The sequence below is a fragment of the Scaptodrosophila lebanonensis genome, unplaced genomic scaffold (assembly GCF_003285725.1).
Source record: "Scaptodrosophila lebanonensis strain 11010-0011.00,11010-0021.00 unplaced genomic scaffold, SlebRS2 tig00000024-arrow-pilon, whole genome shotgun sequence".
Taxonomy (NCBI): Eukaryota; Metazoa; Arthropoda; class Insecta; order Diptera; family Drosophilidae; genus Scaptodrosophila; species Scaptodrosophila lebanonensis.
The window spans coordinates 3,330,012-3,357,634 of NW_022060538.1; the positions used below are offsets into that span (position 1 = coordinate 3,330,012).

General features: G+C 37.0%; 2 protein-coding genes and 1 non-coding gene across 4 annotated transcripts in view; 2 read left to right on the top strand and 1 right to left on the bottom strand.

Moving 5' to 3' along the window:
• Positions 1-716: 716 nt before the first annotated feature.
• Positions 717-27,623, top strand: part of LOC115620512 (protein Skeletor, isoforms B/C) — a 41,299-nt gene continuing 14,392 nt past the window's right edge. For both annotated transcript variants that reach the window (XM_030513776.1, XM_030513777.1), the window contains exons 1-3: positions 717-1,487; positions 21,800-21,876; positions 21,950-22,101. In XM_030513776.1, coding sequence (XP_030369636.1) covers positions 1,313-1,487; positions 21,800-21,876; positions 21,950-22,101 — 404 coding nt within the window. In that variant the 5' untranslated portion in view covers positions 717-1,312. The remainder of the gene's footprint in view (positions 1,488-21,799; positions 21,877-21,949; positions 22,102-27,623) is intronic.
• LOC115620513 (ketohexokinase-like) lies at positions 9,408-11,321 on the bottom strand. Its single transcript, XM_030513778.1, has 2 exons — positions 10,727-11,321; positions 9,408-10,303 (listed from the first exon to the last, which is right to left on the bottom strand). Exons 1-2 carry the CDS (start codon positions 11,231-11,233, stop codon positions 9,491-9,493), a joined length of 1,320 nt encoding a protein of 439 aa, XP_030369638.1. The 5' UTR covers positions 11,234-11,321; the 3' UTR covers positions 9,408-9,490.
• On the top strand, positions 12,881-13,046 carry LOC115622064. The gene has a single exon (XR_003995321.1). It is a non-coding gene; the product is annotated as a U1 spliceosomal RNA (small nuclear RNA).

The window sequence follows — 27,623 nt, forward strand, 5'->3', positions numbered from 1 at the left end:
TTCGGTAGAGTGTATGACAAACAGTGCTGGCATGAAAACTCTCTTGCACCCACATATACACGGAAAGACTGCCTTGCGTTGCCTTGCATCCTTTAAAAATATTTGCAGTGCCTGTCCGTTAGCTTTTGTGGTTTTAATAAGTCGCTTTGACGAAGCTTAAAAGTTGCACATTGCAACACGTTTGAGGGCATTTATAATGCCTCTTTACACAATAAGTCATATTTAAATGTTAAAATTATTTAATATAGTTTTATTTTTATTTTACCGCAGCGTCTGCATCATCATCTTCGACTGAATCATTTCGTTGAACGGAACATGCGCACAGCCTTTTCGCTCAGTGCATGAAAATACCAAATGAAATAACGCACCAAAAAATACCACAACGGCCGTTTTCCTATTGGAATGTATGTGTGGCCGCCCCCGTCAGTCCGAGACTGAAACTTGATTTGCCCTGACGCGCGTTTACGAATCGCGGCGCGCGATACGCTTTTTCCGTTTCTTTATTTCCACACACGCACAAGCACACATACACACATCTTACATTTGGCGCTGACAAAAAATATAATAAATATTATGCACAGCATAAATATACAGTTGCAATAAATCAATTAAACCCAACATTGTTGAAAGTTAAAAGTTCATATTTACCGGAAGAATAAAATAAAACAAAAAAGAAATAAGTGCGTTCCAAACGAAATCAATCGAAATGGGCCTGGCCCAAACAATAACTTTTTGTTTCTTTTTCATATAATTTATCATAAAACTAAATAAATCAATATAGAAACCATTACTTAAAGTATAAAATCCAATAAATTCATGTGAAAATTGTGCAATAATTTAGTAGATTTCTTAAAGAAATTTGTAAGCTCGAAAATTGAAATAAAATAATTGTGTTTATGAAATAATATTATAAAATTCATAAAATTCTTACAAAAATATCGCTACACGAAGTAAAGAGTTTAAGGCTTATACGAAATATCAAACAAAAACCCTCAATGCACTGCAATATTAAATGTCACGCAGTTTAAATATTTGAGCAAATAGTTACATTCACAAAAGAAAATCAAATAAATTAATGAAAAGCCCACCAGAGTCAGCAGCACAAGGGAACTGAAGCTGAAGCCCACCTAAAAATCGTGAGCCCTCTACACCTGCCCAAAACCATAACCTACGCAAGCGCCGTAAAACACCAGTAGCAGTAAAAAAAAAAAACAAAAAAAAAACAGTGTCTTGCATGTCTATTGCAAGACCTGGGGACATTTACTTTGATTTCATTTAATTTTTAATTTTATTTTTTTGCGCGCAAATAAAAATGTGGAAAAAAGAGCCGCCAATAAGGATAAAAACGCGTCGTCAGGGACAAACTGCAGCAGCACCAACAACAACAATGACAAGAAGTACAAGAACGCAAGGATTAATCATCACATGGACGCAGTTCGTTGTTGTTGCTGCTGTTGCAATGCTGCTTAATTGCCTCGTGTGTCAAGGTGAGTAGTCTACGCTCTCATAGTGGGTATATATAGTACATATATAGTATACATATGTCGTGTATGTAAAAGTGTGTAATTTCAAAATAGTTCAATGAACAGTTTTACTTTGGTTCGAAAGCGAAACAAGTTGAAAGGAAAAGTTACATTTACTGATAAGTAATTAGAAATCTAATTTTTGCAGGAGTAAACACATTATACTATAGTAGTTCAGAAATGCAATGCATTATTATTTTACCTCGCTGTGGTAACTCTCTCTCTCTCTGATAACAACTGAAATGCTTAAAGCTGTGTCGTATAATCTCGTGCGGTTCTTGGGGGACTAATACATTTAGTTTTTGGGCTTCTCATTTGGGCAAACTAGGATTAATTTTTATACAGACTGATTTTGATGAAACACATTAATTTCAATTTCCAATATTTCCAGTTCGATTACAATATTGTCACATACTCAGACACATATGTAGGTATATTATCTGTCTGATTAATTGTCCCAATCTCATTGTCCCTTCATTGTAGAGTCTGATCTCTTAAAATGTTTTCATACTGGTCGCCAGTTTTGTGTTTAGACTCATAGCACTATTCTATATTATTGCGTATTTCAGATTTCATATTTGTATGATAATATTACAATATTGCTTATCTTTAAATGAATTTACACGATATAGTGCCCAAGGGCGTAGGCAGCTTTTACCAAAGAGGGGGCCAAAAAATTAAAATTTTATTTAAATAATGCACGATGCATTTAAAAAATTACTTATGCATATGATCAATGAAAAAACTTCAACAAATCCAACTCATTTCTATTTTAATGCGATATATTGCGTGTTAATAATGAACGTGTGGTCGACTTATGGCAAAATTTTTTGTAGCTCCCCCCTGCCCCCCACCCTTGATAGTGCCTTAAGTTTACCAGGATTTGTAAAGAAAAACTTGAAGAAGAATGCTGAGAAAATAATAGAACTTGAAAAAAATGTGTGGAAAAATTAATTTTAATTTACATCAGGCTCAAAATAATTTGAAAACTTACGTTATAGAAAGCTTTTAGTTCATTATTGAAGTATAGAAAATTTTCATATTATTATATTATTTGTAGCTCAACTCCATAAACGTAAATATATTACTTGCAATTTCACTAAAATTATGGAGTTTTTATAGCAGCTAAAATCTGAAACAAATTGGAAAATTTTATCCATAACATTTCCAGAGACCTCATCTCATGTATTATTACTATTCAAATCGAAATAAACAGAATTCAAGCCGTTGCGCTTGGCTATGGCGAGCTTAATCGATGCAGTACTTTTTGAGATTTTACACCAGAGCATATAACAAATTTAAATACAAGTAAAAAGCCAATATAAATTTGGTAGAAAGCTTTTAGTTCATTATTGAAGTATATAAATATAATATTTCCTTTTTATGTAAATGTTCAATTGATATCGTACCTATCACTCATAGATTAATTTGCATTATATTCCAAAGCTACACAAAATATAGATGAGGAATCGCTGTGTTTTCTACATACTAGACTATCTGCCAAATGTGGGAAACGCCAACTTATTGAACATCAAAATAATTTGAGCACACTCTTCAAATTGGCATATCTTGAGTATAATTCAGACATGTGCACAATATATCAATTATTGCTTAGCAATATGGAAAGAAGCACTTACCAATGGCCTCAATGAAGCCGCTTTTTGAAAGCATACTACATTGAATACTTGAATGCCAGCGGGCTCTATTCAATTCCACTATATTTGTATAATTATATATATTACTTCATACTCATACCAAAGTATATGATGTACTTTTAATGATTTCCCCCTTCATGGAGCTGTCAAGTCATTTCAATGGCAAAATATTGCTACACAAATATCTTCAAATGTGGCTTTAAATAAATATGACTCATGTGGAAAAACATGTAAGGCGATGGCTGCACTACGATACCCTGTAATACTTGTCAGCTATTAGTTATCACTACGTTGTTATTTATCAACTAGTTTACAAATAAGATTACTACTTGTAGTTCTAAGCGGTGGTTTGGCGTTTCACCTTTCTTGAATACCATTTCACACTTCGGGTCAGGGGATAATTAAGTTAAGCACCGTCTATGAACTCAAAAAAATAGTAAGCACGTTTGACAAAACTTACTGCATCATTATTTTAAAAGCCAACACACTGTACATATAACTCACTGTGTGAGTTTTTCTTGTCTTTTGCTCAGCATTTAATTAATTGGCCCCTAACAGCGCTGGGAGAGTTTCGACTAATTAAAATTACACTTAAACATGTGAAATCTCGGAGATTTGTGATTTTCAGCGCGCAAAGATGCTTTTGATTAGCGTCACAATTCGAAAACGTCGGCGAAAGCAATTCAAAATTACCGACAATTAATATTAATGAGCCTTGTTGATCTGGAGACACATACACACGCGGTTTACCACACCGTGAAATGCTGAAATAATGTCCACAACTTGCTTTGTGCTCAGTCAACCACTTCGCAGTAGCGTCAAAAAATACAATATAAAACTAATTTGCATTCATGTGTGTCAAAAATTAGTTGATGGCATTTCTCTGCTTCAATGTTTTATTTGTTTTTCATGGATGAGATATGTATGTATGTCTGTGGATTTGGCTTCTAAATCAAAGGCCACAGATTGTTTTGCATATCGTTTAAGACTGAAAAACATAACACGACGCGCTAATTACCATAATTAGCCGAGCCAGCAAAACAGAGAATGAAGAGTCATTGTTTGGTTCAATGAACCGGCCGTTGTCACGCAATTGGGCAGGCATAATATTTATATTCATGATAATCAAAGAGGCAGATATAAAAATACACACACGCACCATTATTTTGGGAATCTAATTCGGCATCAGCGTGGCTTAAAATTGGTGGCCAAGTCAATGAAAGTAATGCCTATTAAGTTTGCGGCTAATCGAGACGTTCCTTTGCTTAAAAAGTTGTTACTTTCTTACTTCAAGAAAAAAAATCCGTAAGATTATTATTAATTACAGAATCTTTTCTATTTTTATATCTGACGGTATATAGTATTTGTATAATTTATAGGTTAATTTTAAATCTGATCAGCTATGCTTCGCTTTGTTTACTTGACTTGTTGCTATTTTGATGATAACTTTAGAATTTCCCGCTTATAAAACCTCTGCTATTTGCCTCCGCAAAACTAGGCCAATCCATTTTTCCAATGCTCCACCGAATGACTTTTCTAATGGGAGAAAAACTAATATGACTATGAGTTGGATGCATTATAAACTCCCAATCAGGGTTTCTAAGTTTCCGGTCATTATTATTGATGTGTGGGGTCCAGTGTGTGTCTTGGCCTTGTTATTCGCCTTTTCTATTGACCAATATTGGCTAATGGTTGCTACTTGGTAATGGCATCTCAAAACTTGTCTGGCTTTTAGTCCTGGCTTATACACAACACACATTTTTTATATTCAGTCAACATCCGTTAAAAATGATTCCATTTTATTCCGTCTGGTCATGGAAATTCGATTTGTTTTGTTTGTTTTTTTTTTTGCGATGCTGATAGTTGAAGCACTTTTATCGAGCTTTATTTATATCCAACTTGACTAACTAAATATAAATGAATTCTGTATGTATTTTAAATGTGGCTCCTTCTCGACAACCTAGTAGATGGTTTCTTGATTGCAGTTGGTTTTTCATGAAGGTAGACGGACAACAATTTTATTTTTTGTTTTACCATAGAATTTTGGTAAACAGGATCTGGCAGGATCTGATATTCAAAATGTGAGATTTAAACCTGGTGGTTTAGGTTGCGAGGCTTATATTTGTGCAGTTTTAGAAAACGTATTTAATTTTGTGTCTTAGGCATTTCTCACGTCCTTGTGAAACCTTTCACAATTGAAATGTTTATAAGAAACCTTTCTCTTTTTCATTTGAGACATGCATGTTAATAAATTTGTTTAGCAGTGTGGCAGGAAATGTTGTTTACGGGCCATAATTTTACATTAGGCAAAAAAAGAGAAGAACAAAAGGCCAATGAACTGCAAAACATAAAAAACTAAATCACTCCAATTTACATACATACATATGCTCTGGTGCGTAGAAGTGTCGACCAATATGTGTGTATGTATGTATGTATTTATGTACATATTTACAACCAACTAGATAAATAGCAAGAAGTACTGCCGAAAAAAGCGAATGGAATTGGTGTAATGTGGAAACCGGTTGATGGCGAACGCCAACTACCGACAAACTACTGCCAATGCTTTTGTATCTTTTGTACACCACTCGGCTTACGGTTCCCACATAGGCCGCTGGCCCAAAATTTACACATTAATGGTTGACGAGCAGGGGCCGACGCGCCGGCTGGTGGGGCGGACAGGCAAGTTGGCGAATGAGCTGCGCAAACAGAAGTGACTCGACGGCGATGACTGAGGCTGAGAAGATTACGTAATACATATATTTGTGGCGCGCTAAAAGCGACAACAATACCAATAACAACAACAACAACATCATAATACTATACTAAACAAAACGAAATGCACAAGCGCAGTCGCAGCTTTAACCACAGATCTCTCTCATACAGCGGTTGCATGGGCTCGAGCTCAATTCCCTAGTCGTTCAACTTGACGACGACTCCAAAAAAATATGCATATACATATATGGGCTTGGAAAAAAATGAAAGTACGCCTCTCTGCTTATCAGAAATGCGTGCCAATGCCGATGACGTTGCTGGGTTACGTGTGCAATTCCAGTTCTCCAGTTGACTTTTTTGCAGTTTTGAAATGCGTGCTGAAAATGTTAAATAGTGAGCCAAACAAGTTTGCCAGTTGGCCGGGCCAATTGGTGTTAATGTGTATACCGATAACAAAAAAAAAATTGTCCATATAGTACAGACATATACAGTATGTGTATTTGTCTGTACATAAGAACGTTAATAATGAATTAATTGAAGTAAAATAAAGTATTTCGAAATAAGAAGCCTAAAATGGTAACCGACAATCCCCTTTTTCTTGCAAGTCTAAATGAGTCTATGTTTTAAGCGATACATTGAATGTAAATGGAATGTAATGATAGATACAAAATTTATTAGAATTATTATGATACAACAAACTAAAATTAAACATATTTTTTATTGTTTTTTTGAGCAAAGTCTTCTTCTAAATCAACACACTCCTTCCAGCGATATACCCACCTCTTAATGGTTGTTTGAATTGCCATTGAAAGTATAAGCCTCCCCATTTGATTAAAATTTCTAGGGAGAGTAAGGAAAGTATGGACAGAACCCTCCAGTTGATTTTTGCAAAGGAATCTAGTAATATAAGGAATGAAGAATAGTTCCCATTGATAGACATATGGCCTTTCGAAATAAAATATCCTATGACCACATGATATTCAACTTTTTAAATTTTAACGAAAGCACTGACATCAACTTAGTTAATTGTTTGAAATTTTAGTGGACGTAGATTAAAAGCTTGATTAATGTAGGAGGCCTGGCTAGAAATATACCGATGTGCTTGTGTAACTCGTTACATTTTTTTGCGAATTAATTGCGAGTCTGATCATTTAATTGTTCAAAATCTATAGTATTGCTAATGTGATTAAGCGACCGTAGCTACGCTTGCAATAAATATTACAAATAGTGTAACGTAATGTTACAAAAATAAAAGACCAATAGTCGCATTTGTTGACAGCCAATCAATCGTTGCTTCCACTTTTGCCAACAATTTTGGGTAACTTTGCGTTCCATTATGGATGTGAGCGCTTTGATGGGCATGGTTATGGGCATGGTTCATTGAGTTTCAATTGTGTTTGCCTGCGTTGGCGGTGGGCGTTGCATTTGGGCCACGTTAAGACGTAACAGCAACGGCCGCAGCGGCAATTGCTGTGGTTATGCAAGATTGTGCTCTCTTACATCATTTCCCGTCAAAGTTTGAATTGTCATTGCTTGGGATTTGGATATTTGGACAATCATTTGTTGCCGCTGTTGACAGGCTTATCGCGTATTTGCAGTCCGCTAATTTGCGACTCTGCGAGCATCACAAATGTACGATATTTGTGGCATGAGAAAGGGGGAGGAGAAAGGTGGCGAAACTATGCTGAACTGCCTTATGCGCGTAGCGCCAATGCCGGCAAAAATGTAATCTAATTCGCAGCAGCCACTTAGCACCTCTCCCCCGCTGTGCCCGTTTCCCCCCTCGAATTCGGGCTGCCCTATCGCATTTCACGTGTGTAGCTCTAATGCCGCGCAGATTGTCAAGCAATTTGCAGCGATTAAATTAGCTCAAGCGTACGCTGAGAGCTGAGCGCTGAACAAGAAGGCGCCAGATCCATGACCATGTCCGTGCTGTTGTTGTTGTTGTTGTTACTGCTGCTCCTGTTCCTGCTGCTGCCCAAAAAGGCAGACTACAGCATTAAATATACACAAATACGCGCACAACACTGCGAAGCTCCACGACTCTGTGGTTGCATATGAAACCACCACCAAAGCTCTCAATGTGAGCGAGCTGTTTGTGTGTGTGTGTGTTTCTGTGTGTGTGTGTGAGGATGACTTCTTGTGTGGGTGTTAATGCGGCACGCCCCTGCCCTCAGCCAGCCCACAAACATTTCTCACTGATGTTGCCGGCATGCGAGCAAAATTTTCTAATCTCTGCGCTGGATTTACACATTTTCTACTTCACACACATTCATACATAGATACATATATACACCAATATGTACATATGTGCCACATTGAAACTTTGTGTACATATTTGAGATTCATTTCGTTTGTGGCTAGACTTTCGGGCACCACGAAATCATAAAATTGAAATAAATGCGAGTTTCGTTGATTTCCAACCGAGCGGTTACGCCTCCTTCCTACTTAAGCCACAGCGTGTCGCTTACAAATCTCCCTCGAGTGTTACCTCAGCATTGACTCAGATAAAGTAAGTGCCTGAGAGAGCGAGATAGTGGGTGAGAATTGGGCAAAGTTTTGGGACTGTTGGTGCAGCAGCTTTGTGCCAAAATGAGGCACTTGTGGCGCCGCCGAAATGAATGATGACATATCATAGAAATAGTATTTCTTGATCAAAGCATAAAAGGGTAAACAAGTATATGGCGAAAGTGTGTATCAACCAGACGGATATATATGGATATCTACTTGTACATATGTATATATGTACGTCTGTAAACGATATAATGAAGTCTGCCGGTCTGTATGAACGCAACCATCTTCGAAAATTTGAAAGATAGACTCTCTGAACATAGTACTTAGTTTTATTTTTCTAAGGTCTATGCAGCATGGTTTTTCCTGAAGAAACCTCCATCTCTTCCGCTATTAGTGACTTGCCTTAACTCTTGTATTTCTTGAACAAGAGACGGAATACAACAGATGAGCAAGCACGATAATGAAATACCCCATGTCCAAACAAAATTCTGACTCTGAGTTATATTCGCTCACAACAGAACCTAAAAGAAGATAAACCACCGAAGTAAAATGGTTTCTCTAATAACTTTTCTAAGAGCCAACCGATGTGGATGACAAAAGTAAAAAATTAGCCTAGCCTAGCAAGGCTTTTTTCATTATTATACCCAATACGTTATCACTGTACTTATTTATTTAAAAGTGCTCGACTCTAGCACTCCATTCTTGTTTAGTTTTCGAGATCTGAGATATCGAACATGATATTTTAAGACAAGAGTCTGATAAGAACCGGGAGAGAAAATGATTTTATTACATCTTTACATATAATATCTCTTTACTTTAAAATTCTTTTGTTATTAATAATATTTGGTAAATAGAAAAAATTTCATTTCCCCTCTTTCCGATACACTTTTAAATTAATAGAGCTATTCCTGAATGGGCTGTTAACAACAAAAACAAGATGTTCCCCCCTATAGGACTAGCAAGACCGCTGGTAGTTTCGTAAAATAATTGTTGACAGTCAAAATTTAGATAACCCGAATTGTGGGTGTGGTGCTTTTATAAAGTAATTACGACAGCATCTCTAAGATGTTTGGAGGATTATGCTTTTCATAGGGCATCCGAATCGTGGTCCACATTTTGATCGGCATCATTTACTTGACTAATCGAATCAAAGGCTAGACGCTCAACCGGTTCAAATATAGGAGGAGGTATGATAATTTCTTGAACAATGATCTCCTCGCCCCTATTAAACATGGAATTCATCATCTCCCTCTCCGCTTTTGCTTCGGCTATGTCCTCGGCTTCGGCTTGAGCTTTCATCTTCATTCTTTTCAACATGTCCTGCTCTTTGTGCTTGATCGTTCGATTTAAGTACTTGCGACATATTCTTTGCTCCTCTGTGAGGTCGCCATCCTGAGAGCTACCGTCACTGGATGCTTCGACGTCAACAGTTAGCGGCGTAACATCCGTAAAGTTCATATTGACAATATGATCAAAGCCATACATAGAAAGCTTATGGCCTTCCACGCGTTTGGCAAACTCCACAGCCTTGGCTAAGGACGATTGCCGCCTGTATATGGCGAATATGAAAGCGGCCTCGAAGCAGTCACTAGCGCCCACGGTATCAACAATTTTCTTGGGGGGATAGTTAGGTACTTCTGCATAGACTCTGCTTGCATCCAGGCAACCGGCCCCTTCGCTGCCCCAAGGACAAACGATGGCCGGCCTGTGTAAATTCAGATCACGACGAAGACGCAACGCCTTTTCTATTTCAAAACAGGCTTCGCGGGGTGTCTGCCAGCCATGTTGGAGAGCCAGTTCCTGGGTATACACTAAATAATCGCACATGTCGCCAATATCAAGATTTGTTTGGAAAAATGGATCGAACTCAATAGAAGTGAAGCCCAGGGATAGAGTAACCTAATCGTAAATGAATGAAAAATAAATACTTTCACTGCAAGTTCATCTCAATAACATTTTTAGGGATTTCACCTATAAACCTAAAAGGAAACTATTAAAAAAGAACGAACACTTTCAGTATTGAATGGAATATTTGTAGATGGTACCGGAATGCTCCGAAGCGATTAATGAATTGAGTCGAATACTTTTGTAAACTACTTATCGAATCAGAATCACTAAATTTTTTTTAACAGAGATCGTTTCTAATGTTAAAGTTTAACACACTTTGCTGAAAGTTTTAGCAAGTCATAAAGTAACACTAGAAAACGAACTAACCCAGTTAGTTGAGGGATGCCCAAGACTTGTTAAAGATTTTGACTGATGACTACTAAAGAACTATTACTTTTGAGTCCGCTATAACAAATAGTTAAAAAAAGACAATACCTTTTCCTCTTCCTCTCGACCGTTGTTGAAGTCCAGAACGACACGCATTAGTTGTACAGTATCATAAAAGTTTCGCGCCTCAAAATGCACCCATCCGTACTGACTTAGGTCAAGTCTTTGGAAGTCCTTAACCGACACATATTCCAATTCTGCCCCACAGTTTATAACGGCACGGGCTCCCGTGTCCTGGGCAACTAAAATAGTAGAGAATGGCGGGTCATCATCTGTCTTGGGACAGTTGATCGTACTTATATCGCGCCTTTTCATATTCTGCATCACCACATTACAGATCGCGCCCTTGCTCAGCATGCCGAAGAACTCGACAGGGACGTCCAGCACCCGAAGTACTGTTGCCACATTCGAAGCATTACCGCCGCAGTGCATTACAGATTTCAGGCTTTTCCCCTGCGTACCCTCCACGGGGAAATGGGAGCTAAAGACTATATATTCGATGGCCATGGTGCCGACAATTAGCACCGGTTTCGTTGAGCTCAGGGAGCAGTACATGGTTGAAGCATTCGTCCCTACTTCGTATTAGTTCCTGGTCCTAAATTTCGGGGCTCAATGTAGAATTTTGTCAACATTTGTTGTCTGAATTTTGTTCCGAAATGTACAAAAGATTCAAAGGCAAATCGAATTGAATAAGGGATTATATTATGTGTTGAACAATAAAATAATTCCAAAATCCAAGAAGACTGATCTTTATAGGATTTTGCCTAACTTAAACTTTTTCTAATAAATTAATTGCTATGTTGAATATATTTACTAGGGGTGGAACAAATGTTGATAAACTACTATATATCCACTGATGTTCGCGAACTTTTTTTCCAATGAACAACATACTCAGGTTAAGGCAATAGAAGCTATACCTTATTGTAGAACCAGCAGTGCCAAAAATAATTTAAACAAATGTCCATTGTGCCTGTTAGGGATAGAACATTCATTTATCATAAGGGCTGCTGCGAGTCTGCATACCCATCTCGTCCATTTGTTAAGCTCCTCTGTCCTGTCCTTCTCTACAGTGATTCCATTTTCGCGCCTTTCCTTATTTATTTATCATCATTTATTAAGCGTTTTCACTTCCTTGTCATGAATGTGTCCATTCTTAAAGAGCGCGTGCCATGCCAGAAATAGGAATCGAGTTCAACTAAATTGTCGCTGTCAGATTACGCTGCAATATTGCTTCCAGTTGCCATATCCTGCCTCCAAATACTGCTCTTTGCTCAACACTCCCCTCCTTTCAGCCTAGCCGCACAAATTTTCTCCCCTTTTTTCGGCTTTGGCACAAGCAACAATTTACTCGGTTTCAGGTTAAAGTCATATCGTTAGCATTAACGCTTTTTGATTTTTATTGAGTCAGCTAAATTTTATTCGATTTGCCATCCACACACACACACACACACTCAATGAGTAATACAGACACACTGACAGACTCAGACACAACAGCAACAACACCCTATAGCATAGACAACATTCCTGGGGGAGGAATATTTTCTTGCTTTAATGATGTGATGTCGACGGGTTGTTGTTGTTCTTGTTGTTGTTGTTGTTGTTGTGTACCAAGCGACCAGCCAACCAATGAACCCGCCAACGTGCCTGGACGGTGGGACAGCCAACCTGCTCGGCTGAGCTCAGGAAGAGAGTAGAGTCTATTTGGCAAGTAAATGAAAATTTGATTTGGAATTTCGTGCGTTGTGCGTGAAGTTGGAAGCCGGAACGTGAAAGTGAACCCCAAAATAAGGTTGCCCCTTATGCTGATGCGGATGCTGCTGCTGCCGAATCTGATGATGATGATGATGACGACGTCAAAGTCGTAGATGGGCATGTGATAAAATAAATTACGGGCAGATTAGTGCGAATTTAATTATCATTTGTTCCTTTGATGTCGCGTAAAGTAAATAAATAAAATAAATATGAGGATTAAGAGACAACATTTGCCTAAGAAGAGGCGGAGAGCACGATTTTAAAATAGGGCTGTGTTACCTTTCTCGTTTCAATCGCAGGTAGACAGGACCTTCGGTAGAAAGGAAGTCTTTTCAGTAGAGAATGTAGCATACTTTTGGGATATGTTTTTTTTTCGAGCCTTTCGCCTATAATTCACAACCAGTTTGCACAGATCTAGCATGGCGTGATAGTCCAAAAGCGAAGTTAAGCATACTTACCTGGCGTAGAGGTTAACCGTGATCACGAAGGCGGTTCCTCCGGAGTGAGGCTTGGCCATTGCACATTCGGCTGAGTTGACCTCTGCGATTATTCCTAATGTGAATAACTCGTGCGTGTAATTTTTGGTAGCCGGGAATGGCGTACGCGCCGTCCCGACGTAATTAATACATTTCAAAATTGTAGTTAGAATACAAATGGTTTTAGAGTTTCTTAACCATTTAGAGAAATTAGAGCTATACGTAAATATTTGTGCGTCCGCGCATGTGCAAGTTGTGTAATTTTTGGGAGGACGACGCACAGTGGGGCCTTAGGCCGAAACAGCTTGCGAAAATCAAAATTTTCATGAACGCTTTGGGAGTAATGAATAAACGTGTCTAATAGTTTTTCTTTGCAAAGATTACGAAAATCTTACTTTCAAAAAAATCGGAATTATAGTTTAGGACATATGTGCACTCAAAGTCGACCCTTTTTTAAGCTCGCAACAATTAATTCAATTTGATGCAAATACTTCATCTTTCAGGTATAATATTAGCTAAGTTATGAAACGAATCATTGATGTTTTGATTTGTATTGCTAGATGAATTAATTTTATGCATTATTTAATAAAAACTATGTCTTTCGTATTTGTAGTTATCTAGAAAACGTTATTTTTTAAACTACCTATTTTTAGGGTGTTTTTCAACTTTGATGGAAAATAAAAAAAAAGTACCCAAAAGTACCTCGCCCATATTTTCAAAATATGTTCCTTAAATATTCTTTTACCTAACGCAATAAAACTTTCATCCGCCCGGATCCGCCGGTGTGCACCAGAGCAAAAAGAGTGCCGCAACTTCGGAAAAAATTAGCGAAAAAGGTGCTGCCGCGGGTATAAGAAGAAGAATGCATTGTAGGTAGATTCGCTGTAACGGCTATTAGGAACATTGTATTTAGCATTATGGATACAAAAATATACCTAAGCGGTCCTATTTGATCCACATTTATTATTGTGCAACCAAAATTATGCATAACATTTATTACAGGTAGTGTAATTTACAATATCAGGTGAAGGTCTTGCAATCTTTTTGACCCTTTCATGAATTGTAATTTATTTGCTTTAAAGCATTTGAACAGGCAAAAAGAGGTTTTTAGGTATGCGTTTAGAAATGGTATATATTGCCAATATTTTTGGTGCAGCGTAATAGTCGAATTTCAGCAATCAGTTGTGTCTAACTAGCAGTGAATAGTATTTTTCAATATAAAATACCTTAAAAGTGATTTTTCTTTAACATGGCTGTGCAAAATGCAACATTATTTGATCTATTTAGGAATTCCAATGATGAGAAGGAATTTGAAGAAGCTCTTTTGAAAGAGCTGTATGATGCTCTGGAAAGTGCAGATCAGCAAAAAATGTTGAGAAATAAGCTTAAATTAATTTATTCTAAAATCAAACAGAAATGGATAAGCGTAGGATATAGCAAGCAGAAATTTGATTTAAAATATGAAATCTGGCTATCAACGACTACGTACTTGGATACATCAATGGACGATGTACCCTCTACATCAACTGGACGAGCCAGAGGAAGACCAACGAAATCCATTGAAGAATGCTCGGATTTTACAAGAAAAAGAAAGCTTGTCGATGTCACAGAAGCCATAGCTACGGATCACTTGTCGGAGGCGCTGTCCACGAAATACACCAAGGATCAGGAAAAAATAAAATCGCAAATCACAAAAGCGGTTGCTGACGCAAGCCCAGTGCGACTTAAAAGCATCAAGGAAAGCATTCCTACTCCGCCAAACTTACTGCCAAATCAGTTCAGTGCCGATGAGGCTTTGGCATTTTTTATGGATTTGGGATTGTCAAAGGAAAAATATTTAATATTGCGACATTCCCTAATTCGGCATAATGTTGATGTTCTTCCTGGGTACAAACAAATAGGATCGGCTAAGAAAGAGGCAGTACCTCAGCCCACAATTGTGACGGAACAGTCAGTGCAAGTAACACTTCATGACCAATTGGAGAAATGTCAGAGGAAGCCCAAGAGTCGAGGAACAAGGACTATAAAAAATTCAGATATTTGAACACATGCAAGACGTCACGAATAAGGCAAAACGAGGATCTCTTCAATATGTTGTCAGCCTCTTCAGATCCACTGGTTTCATCCCTTAGACATGTGAGGTCTCAAAAAGAATTAGTTAGTAATTATTCTTCGGACATGGTGAAATTATTAGATATTCCTTCGAATGTAGACGACTATTTTAAAGAAAACATATTAATGTAAATAATTGCAGCTGTCAGTACTTTATAATAAAAATTAATGTAATCATAAAATATTAACAAAATACTTTATTTTAATTTTTTTTTATGTAAAAAAATATTTCAATATTTTTAAATTAAAAAAAAATTTGTAATACTTAAACAATTTTTTGTTCAATTTTTAATTTGTTAAAAACTAAAAATATAACATAATGAAAATAATTGTATCATTAAATGTTTTTTATTAGTTTGATTAGGCAAATATTGCACTGGCAACAAAATCCAACTTTGAGCACACATTGCGCAGCTCCTAGAAATCACAGCACAATGCGCTATGACTTGTTTCAAAGAATAAGAATTTTTCTTTCAAACAAAATTTGAATGACGAAAATTGATTCAGCCGTTCAGAAGATATGATTTTTGCAACGAAAAAAGTCCGAAGGCCCCACTGTGCGACGGCTATTAATATTAGAAATATGTGTGTTTCAAGAATAAATCCTCAGCATATTACGAAAGATGTTATCCCTTTCTAATAATCTACATATTATCTTTGGATTATAAAAGCTTTTCAAGTATATATATATTCTTTCTAATATAATTTTGTTATCAGAACAAAAACATAATATTGAACATTTTATAATCGGGTTAAAAGTTCATATAAAAGTAAATTTAAGCTTTTATTTTGAAGAACAAACGAGCATATACAAAAAATATTAATGAAAATAAAAGAAATTAAATAATAAAAGAGCAAGGATATGTAAAGTTATAATTTATTTTTAAATAATAATATTTTATTACTGATTTTTTTTTATAATTCCTTTTTACTCCAATTGGGAGCTTAGGGCCTCTACAAGCGCTTTTCCATTGAACTCTATTTCTGGCAGTCTGTCTAGCTGTGTCCCATGGGATGTTGTTATGGGAGTAATTCCTGAAGGGTGGTCCGTCGCCAGGTCCATTTCTCCTTCAAATTGTGCTAGCCTGGATTGTTCCTTTAGAGTTCTCACGTTCCATTGTCCGATTCTTGTACGTTTTTGCCTATGGTCGTCATCGAAGTGAAGCCGTTTGGATTTTATTTCGCTTGTATCAGTGAATTGTCAATCGAACCGGTGATTTATCTGAGGAAAAAAGAGTGGAAGATCTCCAAGAGCTTCCTAATTAGTCTGTAAGGAAAGAAAACCAAAAACATTTTGTTTCATCATTATAACACAATTAAATAATTTGGAAGGTGCATCATTGAATTCGCTGTTTTATATCATACAGTTGCAAGAAATTTGGTTTTAGGAAGGTTGGTTGAAGGATATGAAAAATCGGGACCTTGACAAACCCTTTTGAAGATGAACGACCATAGATGGTGCAAAATAACGTACGAAATAAAAATTTGATTTTATGTACTCAGTATACAAGGATTTGGTTATTTGCGCTGTAAATATTTGCAGAGCACAATGAAAGTCAATCATTTGTCCATCCATTACGATTTGGTTACAATGGTTATGCCAACTATGCTCGAATAGGTAACGGATAATCAGCCATAAATGCTGCGCTCGCATCCTTCGGTAGTTGTTAACCGTTGTCTGTGGTTACGCTCGTCAGTTAGTCTCTCAGTCAGTCAGTCAGTCGTCAGCCACCTTCCACCCTCTTCGCTCCTGTACATTTTATTATCAGCCCGTAAATTGTGTTTGAGGCTGCACTTGCAACCAAGACTTGCCGCCTCTGCTACAAAGTGAGTGATAAGCAACCCCTTTGCCATGGAGATTTTGGACTGAAGCCTGGCGATTGTTTCCGCTGTTGTCTGCAGAGGCATATAACCATGACAACCCGTCGATTTATTTGAGAGCTTATGCTGTCTGCACGCGGATTTGGGCAGCGCTTAAATGCGATTAACATCTGCCCGTCCTTCTTCCCCTACTCGACCCCTTTTTTCATCACTATCGGTACTCTTGAGCAGACTCTTTGGTAACCAGGAACTGCACTTCATCTGAAAGATTTTAAAAATTCAAGCTTCTTTATTCCAATCCCTCTTTAAAATTTACTAAAAGCAGAGAGAGAGAGAGAGAGAGAGAGAGAGAGAATTGAGAAAGTCAGCTTTTGTGGCAACACTTTTTTCGGCTTACGCAGGAAATTGTTTGCTCTGTTTGCTTAACAACTGTTTCAAAAAAAAAAAAAATAAAGGCGCTTGACAGCCTTGTCCTCATCATCATTGCTGTCGCCCAAGTCAAATTTATCTGCTGTAGCAAAATCTTATCATACTCAACGACGAAATATCTATCGGCAGGCGACCAGACTAGACCAGTCTGTCAGCTCATCAGGCAGCCAACTAGAAAGATACATACGAGTACATGGGCATAGACGTTCCTTGACGATTATTTGAACAAAGTGCCGCCCGCACCCACCCAGCCCCACAGCATTATTATTAACAATGACAACAACAAAAATAGCAAACCAATGCGACACTCGCTATTGACAGTAGTAGTTGTATTGCAGAAGGACTTGGACATTTGAATACTCTAATCGAAGATATATACGAGTATTACCTTACATTAAGTACAACTCTTGCTTTTGAGAATTGGCAGTAAATACAGTTTGGAATGAAGCCCACGAATTATGTGTGACCTATAAAAACATACAATAAAATTAGTTAATTAGTAGTGGATCGCATTTATTTATCTTTCTTTATCGAATTACTAATCAAGTTCTTGAGCAGTCTCAAGTTTGGAAATGAAGCTCAAGAAATGCATTTTAAGTCCAAAAACAAAGATATTTTTATTAATATTACACAAATATATCAGCAATATCAAATTTCTTCTTAGGAATATTTTGTTCAAAAAATACAAAATTTTAGAACCGCAGAAAAAAAATAAAAAAAATTTGAAATGAAAAATAAAAAAAAGAAATACAAGAAAGGTAATAGATCGGTGTATATAACTGTAGAAATTAATTATCAATACAAAAAATCGGAAGATTTTAATAAAATATGTACAAATATTTTAGCAACACTAAAAAATTTACATTTATTTTATGGGAAACAGATGATGTTATTTTGGCATTATCGATCAGTCTGAAAAACTATAATTAATCCAAGCTATGAATTGTAATTAAGAGCTCCATTAACTCTAAGCCTATTTATTATTGTTCATATGTATAAAATGGACCAATTTGAGGGCGTTATTCAAAACATTCGTTCCAATACCTTACAAATGATCCCTTTTACATAGGTATATATATATATATATATATATATATAATATTGATAGAATATGTCGTAAGCTATGAAGTACATTTGTTAGACTGGGAAAGTTGATCTAAGATCTCTAGAATGGCAGATAAAGAAAGAAAGAAATTCAAAACATTTCATTCGCCTGCGTATTACTTTGTGAGCCGCTTAATATCCTTTTGTGAAGGGTATAACCACAACGACAAACCGTCTGCCGGTTTTCTCGTGGCCATATCCAGCATTATACATGTTGTATCTTGTTTATTGTGTTGGTGCTGTCATGGGGCAGCAACGTTAACAACAACAACAATAACGACAACAACAACAACAGCAGCATCGCCAACGTGCTCGTCGTCACTTTGTTCAAATATCCTCGAGCACGTATATTTTCATGAAGACACGTGCTCCATATTTGCGTTGGCCCAAGTCTTCAGAGATTAATGCACGCATTAGTAGATTTAATGCATATTACGAGGAGCGTGCCGTTGCCTTGGCTGCCGTCAGCTCAATTGAGACATTTCGGGGAATACCCCAGCAGCAGCAACAACAGCAGCAGAAAATGCCTAACTACCCCACAAAACACTCGTATATACTTATAAGTATGTGACTCGTATGTACTCCCGTATAATATTTGTATGTATTTAGCCAAAGTAATATACCAGTAAATTATAATTGCGCAGGTAGCACATTTTGGTTTCGATTGATTTTGTGAAATCTTCTGACAATATTAATTAAATCAAACCGCACAGTGCTTCGTCTAGCTTTGTCTCAATTCAAGCCTAACGGTGTTTCAAAACTCTCCAGAAATTGATATACATATGTATGTGTGAATGCGTATGTAGTCCGCATTTATCCACCACTTTTTGCTTAGCATTGAATTTCATTGAATTTCATGGTTTTCAATCAATTTCATGCCATAGTCCCAGCAGGGGAGCACCAACAAACACAACTCCCGAAGGACTTGTAAAGAGATTGCAAACAGAAATGAAAACGGCTGCCAAGAGCATTGTGAGTCGCAGTTATGATCATCATACTGTTTATGACCATTAACGGCATACTTTGCTTACCAAATGACCTATTTTGTTGGCCTAAATTAATTTCTAACAGATACTCTGGAATCCTACTGCTACTCGAAAGGTAGAAGAGATTATTTGGTTTTTGAAAATTAAACATGTAACAGGCAGGAGGTGGCTTGGCAGACTACAAGTATACTAAATACACATATATATATTCTGGATCAGCATGACAAGTCGAGTCGAGTCTGTCTGCATGATCGCAAGGGCCTCAGTAAGAATGTCCAAACTTGGTATCCAGGTTCCAAATCAAGATTGTTTTTTTCTTTCTTGTGATACACCCCGCTCGACAGTGTGGTCGTGTTTGTGATTTTTCATAGTTCCCGCAATTTTTGGAATTTTTACATTTTTATACCCTGTACCCGTAGGGTAAAAAGGGTATTAGGTTTGTGCAAAGTATGTAACATGCAGAAGGAAGCATCTCCGACCCCATAAAGTATATATATTCTGAATCAGCATGACGAGAGAAATCGATCTAGACATGTCCGTCCGTCCGTCCGTCTGTCCGTCTGTCCGTCCGTCTGGATGAACGCGAGGATCTCAGAAACTATAAAAGCTAGAATAACCAAAGTTGGCATCCAGATTCTCCTAGGTCCGAGAAGGGACGAGTTTATTTTAGTTTTTGGAATTTTCCCCCCCTTCCCCCGCTACAGAATTTCGTCAATTGCGCCCACATTTCAAATGCTACCAACCAAACTTTGCACACATAATTTATATATAATTGTCTACTGTTGTTTTAAATTTCATTCAATTCGGTCAATTCTAAGAAAAGTTATTAGCGAAACAAATTCTCGCCAGTACAACCTCCCCAAACTGCAGCAACAAGTTCGCTCTTCTTCTTCCTCTTTTTGCTGCTGCTATGGGCGCATATAACTCAGTGACGGAAGTTTACCTGGGTACAGGGTATTACACTGTCGGGCTTGTTCGACTGTAGCGTTCTCTCTTGTTAAATTTGTGTCTTATAAATTAAAGTTAAAATTTGAAAAAAATTATTTTAATTAATAAGAATTTTTTTGTTTTTATAGGAGTGGATTCAGGGGACTTAAAGGCTTTTATTAGATGATAAATGATCGAAAAAAAAAAAACACTTTTTTGTTCCTCTACCTTCTAGCGTACTCTTAAATTCTTTGACTTCAAGCTACTTATCAATTATCCAATCTGGTACTAAATAGTAATTGGAATTTTTATTAAATTCGTTTTAGCAACAATATTAATCAGTTAATTGTAAAAGTAACCCCAGAATGAGGACACTGGCAAAGTATTATTTTTTTGACAAACCTGAAAATTAAATTTAAACTAATTTAAACTAAAAGCAGGACTAGTTACTATATTTTATTTATTTATTTATTTCATCGACAAACAATGCAGACGATGTAAAAAAAAATTTAAAAAATATATATAAAAATCAATGCAATAGAGAACTTAAACTAAATAAAACTAAAGAAATAAAAAAGCCTACAAGAATTTTTTTTGCCCATCGGCCAGCTAGGCTCCGATTCACAGCAGAGAGTAGTTAGATACGTTATTAGACCTATTAAAAAAGGAGTGGAGATGAAAAAATATAGCAATAAAAGATGGAAGAAAACAAATTAAAATTAAAATACTTAAATAATAAAAGATAAAATATAATTAAAAATATTATATAGTAATCAAAGCTTTCAACCATCCATTTATTAATTTACAACTGCAAAGATTTTTCATATGATAACTGAGTATATGATAAAGATTAATTCAGTTTTACAACAAATCATTTGTTTATTTAGAATTTTCGATTGAAATCTGTAAATATGTATTTTTATATTTATGCAGATACAACATTTAATGTTTAAAGGATTATACGAAGCATGTGTAGAAACAACTATTCTGCAGTAAAATTTATAAGCTTTTGCCGCTGCTGGAGCTCAAAGGTGTTAGCGAAGCACCAAGTTTTCTTCTTTCTTTCACATTTAGTGTATAATTTTTTTGTTTTTGTCTGACTTTGTTCTGTGAAAAGTTGTTGAGCGGATTAATTTGTAAAGCTGCAGTCAGCAGCAGAAGAAGCAGTAACTGGCAGCTGTTGGAGCAGCTGCAACTTTTGTTTTTGCATAGCAAATTTCTTGAGCAGCAGGATTATGATTGTGAGAGGCTGTAAATGCTGCTCTGTGAATAGGAGCCTGGGTGTGGGCTTGGATGGGTCTGTGAAGACCATGTCTTTGGCAGCACTGCAGCTCGTCAGTTAGTTTTGGCAGAGTTACTTGTCGAAACTTTTTTCGGGCACATCAAAGTGAAGAGACTAACTAGGAAGTGCACTAAAGACAAACCCCTTTCTCGTACTCGTTCTTGTTCTTGTTCTTGTTCTCATTCTCATTTCATGTTTCTAATTTTGTTTTACTTCTCTTATTGCATTGCAGCCGCAGGGCGTGCCCCGCCGGAGCCCTACTACGGTCGCTACATCGGACAGTTCTCAAATTTCGCGCACGGCATCAAGGTGAGCGGAAGGGACGAGGAACTATTAAATCACATAGTTTACATTTTGCCTTTCCCCCCCCCCCTCCCAACAGGGTTCCATCTATGCCGTGGACGAGTCAACGCTGTTCGTGAAGTCATTCGCCTATGATGGGACCGGACCGGATGCCTTCTTTTGGGTGGGCAAGACGGCACGACCCAGCCCGGATGGCTACATCATACCCTATCCGGAGGAGTACATGGGCATGTGAGTATATTATGCCATCGCTTTTATTAATGCATTGAGAATCTACGATTTTTTTTGGGGGGCTACTGGCTACTCAAGCGAATCGTGCCATTTCCTTTGCTTACAACGCCGGGTCGATGTATGTATGTGTGTGTGTGTGTGTGTGTGTGTGTATGTGTATATGCGCGAGTGTGAAATTGTGTGTTTGCGCCTTGTATCCTTGTAGATTTTACGTTACGCACGGTTGACAATGAAACCACTTTCAAAAATTAAAAAACATTTTTCATCTTGGCTGCCATTTGCGCTCATTCTCGGCACTCATTCCCTTTTGCCTCTCGAATACTTTTTTCGAGAGATTTTCCTCAGCTTTCTGTGGTTGTTGTGCTTCTTGTTGTGGTTGTTGTTATTGTTGTTGGTAGCGTTGGTCGCTTGTCGCTTCGTTGCCTTCTAATGTGAAGAACTCATTTATTTCTTCTTATGTTAGATTTGCGGTCATATGTGGAGCGCGGCAGTAGCAGCAACAGCAACAATAACAACAACAAACAATAAAAGACCAAAGCCAGCCGCTTTAATTCTCTCTCTTCCCGAACCATCTCCCTGCTGCTCCTTCCCGCCAAGTGCTCATGTAGTTGGCATTGTATGCACGCCGCGTTGTAACTATTTACTTTGGGTTTTCCATCACCCCAAGGTTAAGCTGCTCGGCTCTTACCTTGCCAACTACTCAGTTGCTTCCTTCAGCCACACACACACACCCATACACATGCTGCTTAAGCTGCACTTGTGTACGCTAAGCTGCGCTGAGCCACCCATCTATCCATCCGTTCCCAAGTACCGCCTCTCTGCTTATCTCTGCTCTTGGTCCAATCCGGCCCAGCTTCTTGCACAATTTGACATCGTTAACTGCTAATATTTCATTAAGCCGCGCATTTGTTTCTAATGCCCGTCCCAATGCCAAGCGCAAGTACAAGTGCCTGGGAAGGGGAAGTGCATCCTCATTGCTGGCATTTCGAAATGTCCGTGAAAACCTGCATTCTACTTACATCTGCTAATAAGTAGATGTTTAGAGCAATTGCTTGGGACTTAACTATGCAGCTCCAACAGTGTAGTTTAGTTTATTTCAAATTACTTCGACGCGCAGGAGAAAATATTTCAACAATTCAGAAACTTTGGAAAGACTTTTCAGCTTAAATGTTTACCTGCGGTTTTTGTAGATAGTTTGTTTTAGACGTGCTCGAAACATTTTATAAAAACCTTTCATGCATACAAAATACTCTACTTGTATTAAGTATATTTCTTTCAGTTTTTATGAATATCTAATTGTATTAAAAAGTATTTCATTTAGGTTTAGTTCATTGATTTAATTTAATTTTAATTAAATTTTGTAGTTTGATTAAGAAAGGTTGTATTCAAAATATATTCCTTTGTTTCGCCAAGTGTTGAGGTACAAGTTTCAAATCAAATCAGTATTACTTTGATATATTTTGAAATTGCATTATAATTATGTTTACTTCACACAATATTTAATAAAAACTGTAAACTGTTTCCGGAATGTTACTAAATTTTTAATCAGAAGAGTCTGTGGTTTAACAAGCAATCATATATGATAATCCTTCAATCATGATTCCTGCCACAGTTTTCTAAATCAAACCAGTTATAGTTTTCTAATTAATATAATTCCATATATGTAAGTACCACTGGCATGCTTAAATATTCCTCATAGTACTCGCAATTCTACAAACACAAACCCATTCGTTTAGATTAGGAGCCCCTTAAAAAAAGCAATTTCAAATATATTTTCCTTTGACTTACCGAGTTTCAAATGAAATCAAATCAGTATTACTTTGATCTTTTGGAATTGCTGTATATTAGTTCCCACCATTTTTAATAAAAACTGTAAAAAATTGTTTCTTGAAATGTTTCCTTAATTTTTAACCGAAAGAGTCTGTGATTTAACAAGGCATCGTATTTGATAATCTTTTTTTCCAACCAAAAATAATTTTCTGTTTAATAAAACTCCATACATATGTGTAAGTAAATATTCCTGAAAGTACTCGCAATTCTACAAATGTGGAGTTGAGGCTCGTTGAGCCCATTTGTTTGGGTATAAGGCCCCTTCGTTACAATTCATGTAGATATGTCGACACTAAGCTGTTAACACATCTTTTGTGCCATCAAACGAAAACAAATTCCTCGTCACAAAAACCACATTCATGTTATTTTAGCCTGGCAATGTTTAAATATTAAGCTAACCTTTGACCTTCGAGTCGAAGCACCCAAACTCATCGACATTTGAACTGTCGACCAAATATGTTGAGAACGCCAAATGCACGCCGCGCTTATAGAAAAAGGAAAAGAGAAAATATTGTGAGAAAGGAACCTAAACAGCGTGCTCGGCATGGCATTTGATGCCAGCGACATGAAAAGTGTTTAAGTGCAAAAAAAGCAAGCACATTTTTTCTTGTATTTAGCCCTGATGCGGCTTTATACTCGTACTGTATAGTATGTATATGTATGTACTATATACTACTTATCTGTATGTACATTGTATATACGAGTATATGTATTTGAATATGCTTTAAGTTGCGCCTCAGCTTCAAAATCGCTTTCCTGTGCGCCTGCTTGGCAACTGCTGCCCTCCCCCCGCTGCTGTCGTTATCAATGAAAGGCTGCAGAGTGTATTTTGCTCCAATCCCCACCTCGCCCGCTCCCTGCACCAGCGCTCTGCACAACTTCATATTGTAATCGACTTTAATGCGTTTCATTGTTGATGCCACGTGCCGTGCTTTATTAGTTCAATGTAAAACGCCGTCGCACCCAGCGCGCCAAAAATAAAAGAGAGAAAGAATAAAGCGAAGCAGGCAAGCAACATACCCAAAAGGCATAGCCCACAACGTGGTGGATTGTCAGTTAGAGGATGGGGATGAGGAATGGGTGGGGGTGTGGGTGTGCGGGAGGTGGTTCGGCTGGTTGGGGGTTTGTGCTTTCACAGCGGAACGCCGGAACGATTGCACGCTTTTACGCTTTCAGACACATTACCCAACCCACTGCCAGGACATCCCATTCCATCCCATCCCAGCACCGGACGTTGTGCACCTTGCCAGTCCAATGGGAAGGAGTTGCGGTAGGGGTGGGGGTAGGGATATGGGTATGGGTATCCGTATCTACACATTGATCGTTGCATAATGTGGCGCCATTTGGTCATTGCATGCATTTGGGAAAAGCAAATTGTGCGCGAGTGTGGTGCGCTCATTGATTACAAACATATGTACGAGTATGTGTGTCTAATCTTTACGATAACGAACTGCTGTGCGAAAATTGATAAACCGCCATTTGGCTGCCTAATTTATATCAAATTGAATTACAAATATTTTAATGATGTAGGTTTGAACTGTAATTCGTTTACATTTCAGTTTAATAATAATAATTACTTAATTTATATCGTACTCGTTTATGAACTTTTCAAGCTAAAGGGCGAGAATTAAAAATTCTGTACTTCTACTTGTAAAGGCTCTATTCATAAGAATTGCATTAAATAAATGTGTACTTCATAATCGTTATTAGAAAGCTAGTCAGTGTGTGCATTGTTTTCATTGCAGATATTTTAAATTCTTCTTCTTTTCTTCTTCCAAAATCAGTATATTTGATATTGTAAATGAACATTCATTTTTATTGTTCTTAAGTTTCAAAATACAGCAAAAACTAAAATAAATATATAAAGAATTTATTATGTTGTAGCAGGCGGTATTGCAGAGCCACTGCTTAAAGCCAAAAAAACACATTTTTGAACCAATATATTTTCAAAACGCTCCCGTCTTTCTTAAAGTTGCTCACATATGCTGTAGTTGTTAATAAATGTACAATTTATATTCTTCATAATACAGAAGAGCACTATTGTAATACTATAATTAAACAGAATAAATGAACAAAGAATTAGTATGGGAATAATGGATAGCATTTGCCAACAGTATTGAGGAGCTAAAGATGTTCTAAAAATTGCATATTTTCAAGTTCAATTAAAATGTTTACATGCTCGGCTTTAAGCTTTGTTGCCACTCATTTGTCATAATTCGAAAACTGCTTAGGAAGTTTAGAATTCGGAAAATAGTTCAACTTTAAAGGCTATTTTGTTTTAAAAACTATGTTTGTTTTCAAATGGTAGCCAACAGACCTCCAGTCTGCGTCTACATACCACAATAATCATTTACATTAGTAGAACTGACCCTCTACCATCATATTTTCACAGGCTACAATTGTTAGGTCTTCCATCACTTGCTAACCGCCGGATTTTATTAGGTGTTGTTTTTATACATAAATTAATTACCGGGGACATCGAGTCTTCGGTGCTTGTTAGCCAAATTAACTTTACGGTACCACAAAGACCTTCAAGATTTTTTGTTCCCATAAGCCTAAATCGCTGTAAAAGCAACTATGCTTAGCACAGTCCGTTTCGGGTTCTGTGTAGCAACTACAATAATTTGAGTCATCTCTTTGGCCATGAGAGTTCGGTTAGTTCGATTAAATCTTGCTTACTTAATTTCCTGATCCGGTCTGAATCTCTTTAAATCGTTTGTAATTATACTTAATTTAAATTTTTATTTTTTATGTTTTTCTTTCCATATTTGAATGTATACCTAGTTTCTTATTTCTTTTCTTTATGTTTAACATTGACAGTTATTTGTCAATTAAATAAAATTTAAAAAATTTGTCATTACAATTAAAACTAAAATTGTCATTACTAAGTAGTTTTTTTTTGTTTTTTTTTTTTTGTTTAGCGGAACCAACATACTTGTAGAACTATATTAAGCTGTTAGATAGGTTATATACTATACTAAAAAAAAATAAAAAAATAATAATAATAAAATTTCGTATATATAAATTTTATAAAAAAAAGACAATACAAAGCAGAATCTGAATTTAAAGTACTTTTTAGTTTCTTTATGCACGAACCTTTTTAGTTTAAATTACTCAGTGCTTTTCTTCTTATTAGAATATTAAAATAAAGAAAGCACTCTTTTAAATTTGTTTTGTATGCAAGCCTCGCCTGAAAGTAGGCAACATATTGTTTCGAGCGGCTTCCTCTCTCATCCTCAACCTCCTTGCACTTTGCCGAGTCAACTTGCATGATTTCCAGGTTACTGTGATGTTGATTTCAATATCGAGTGACACTGTCTCTGCCGATGTCTGCCTAAGCTCTTTGGGCGGGCGCCAATCGACTTTAATTATGTAAACTAAAGGGCTGCTGCTCATTTCTTTTTGTGTTCACGCTCACTTTATTGTGCTCAGAGTGTGTGGACGAGTATATATATATGTGTCTGTGTGTGCGACATCGTGTTTAACAATGGATGCACCGAGCATAAGTAATTAAATTAGAATTTTTTTAAAAGAATGAAAGCAGCAGTGACAGTGGCAGCCTAGTCATGATTAACGCCGTTGCCATGGCACGCAGTTGGTTGCGCGCTGCTCATTTGCATCGCCACTGGGCTGGACGAAGGGCTCAACCAACCCCCCCCCCCACCCCACCCACAGTCATTGCTTAATGCTGA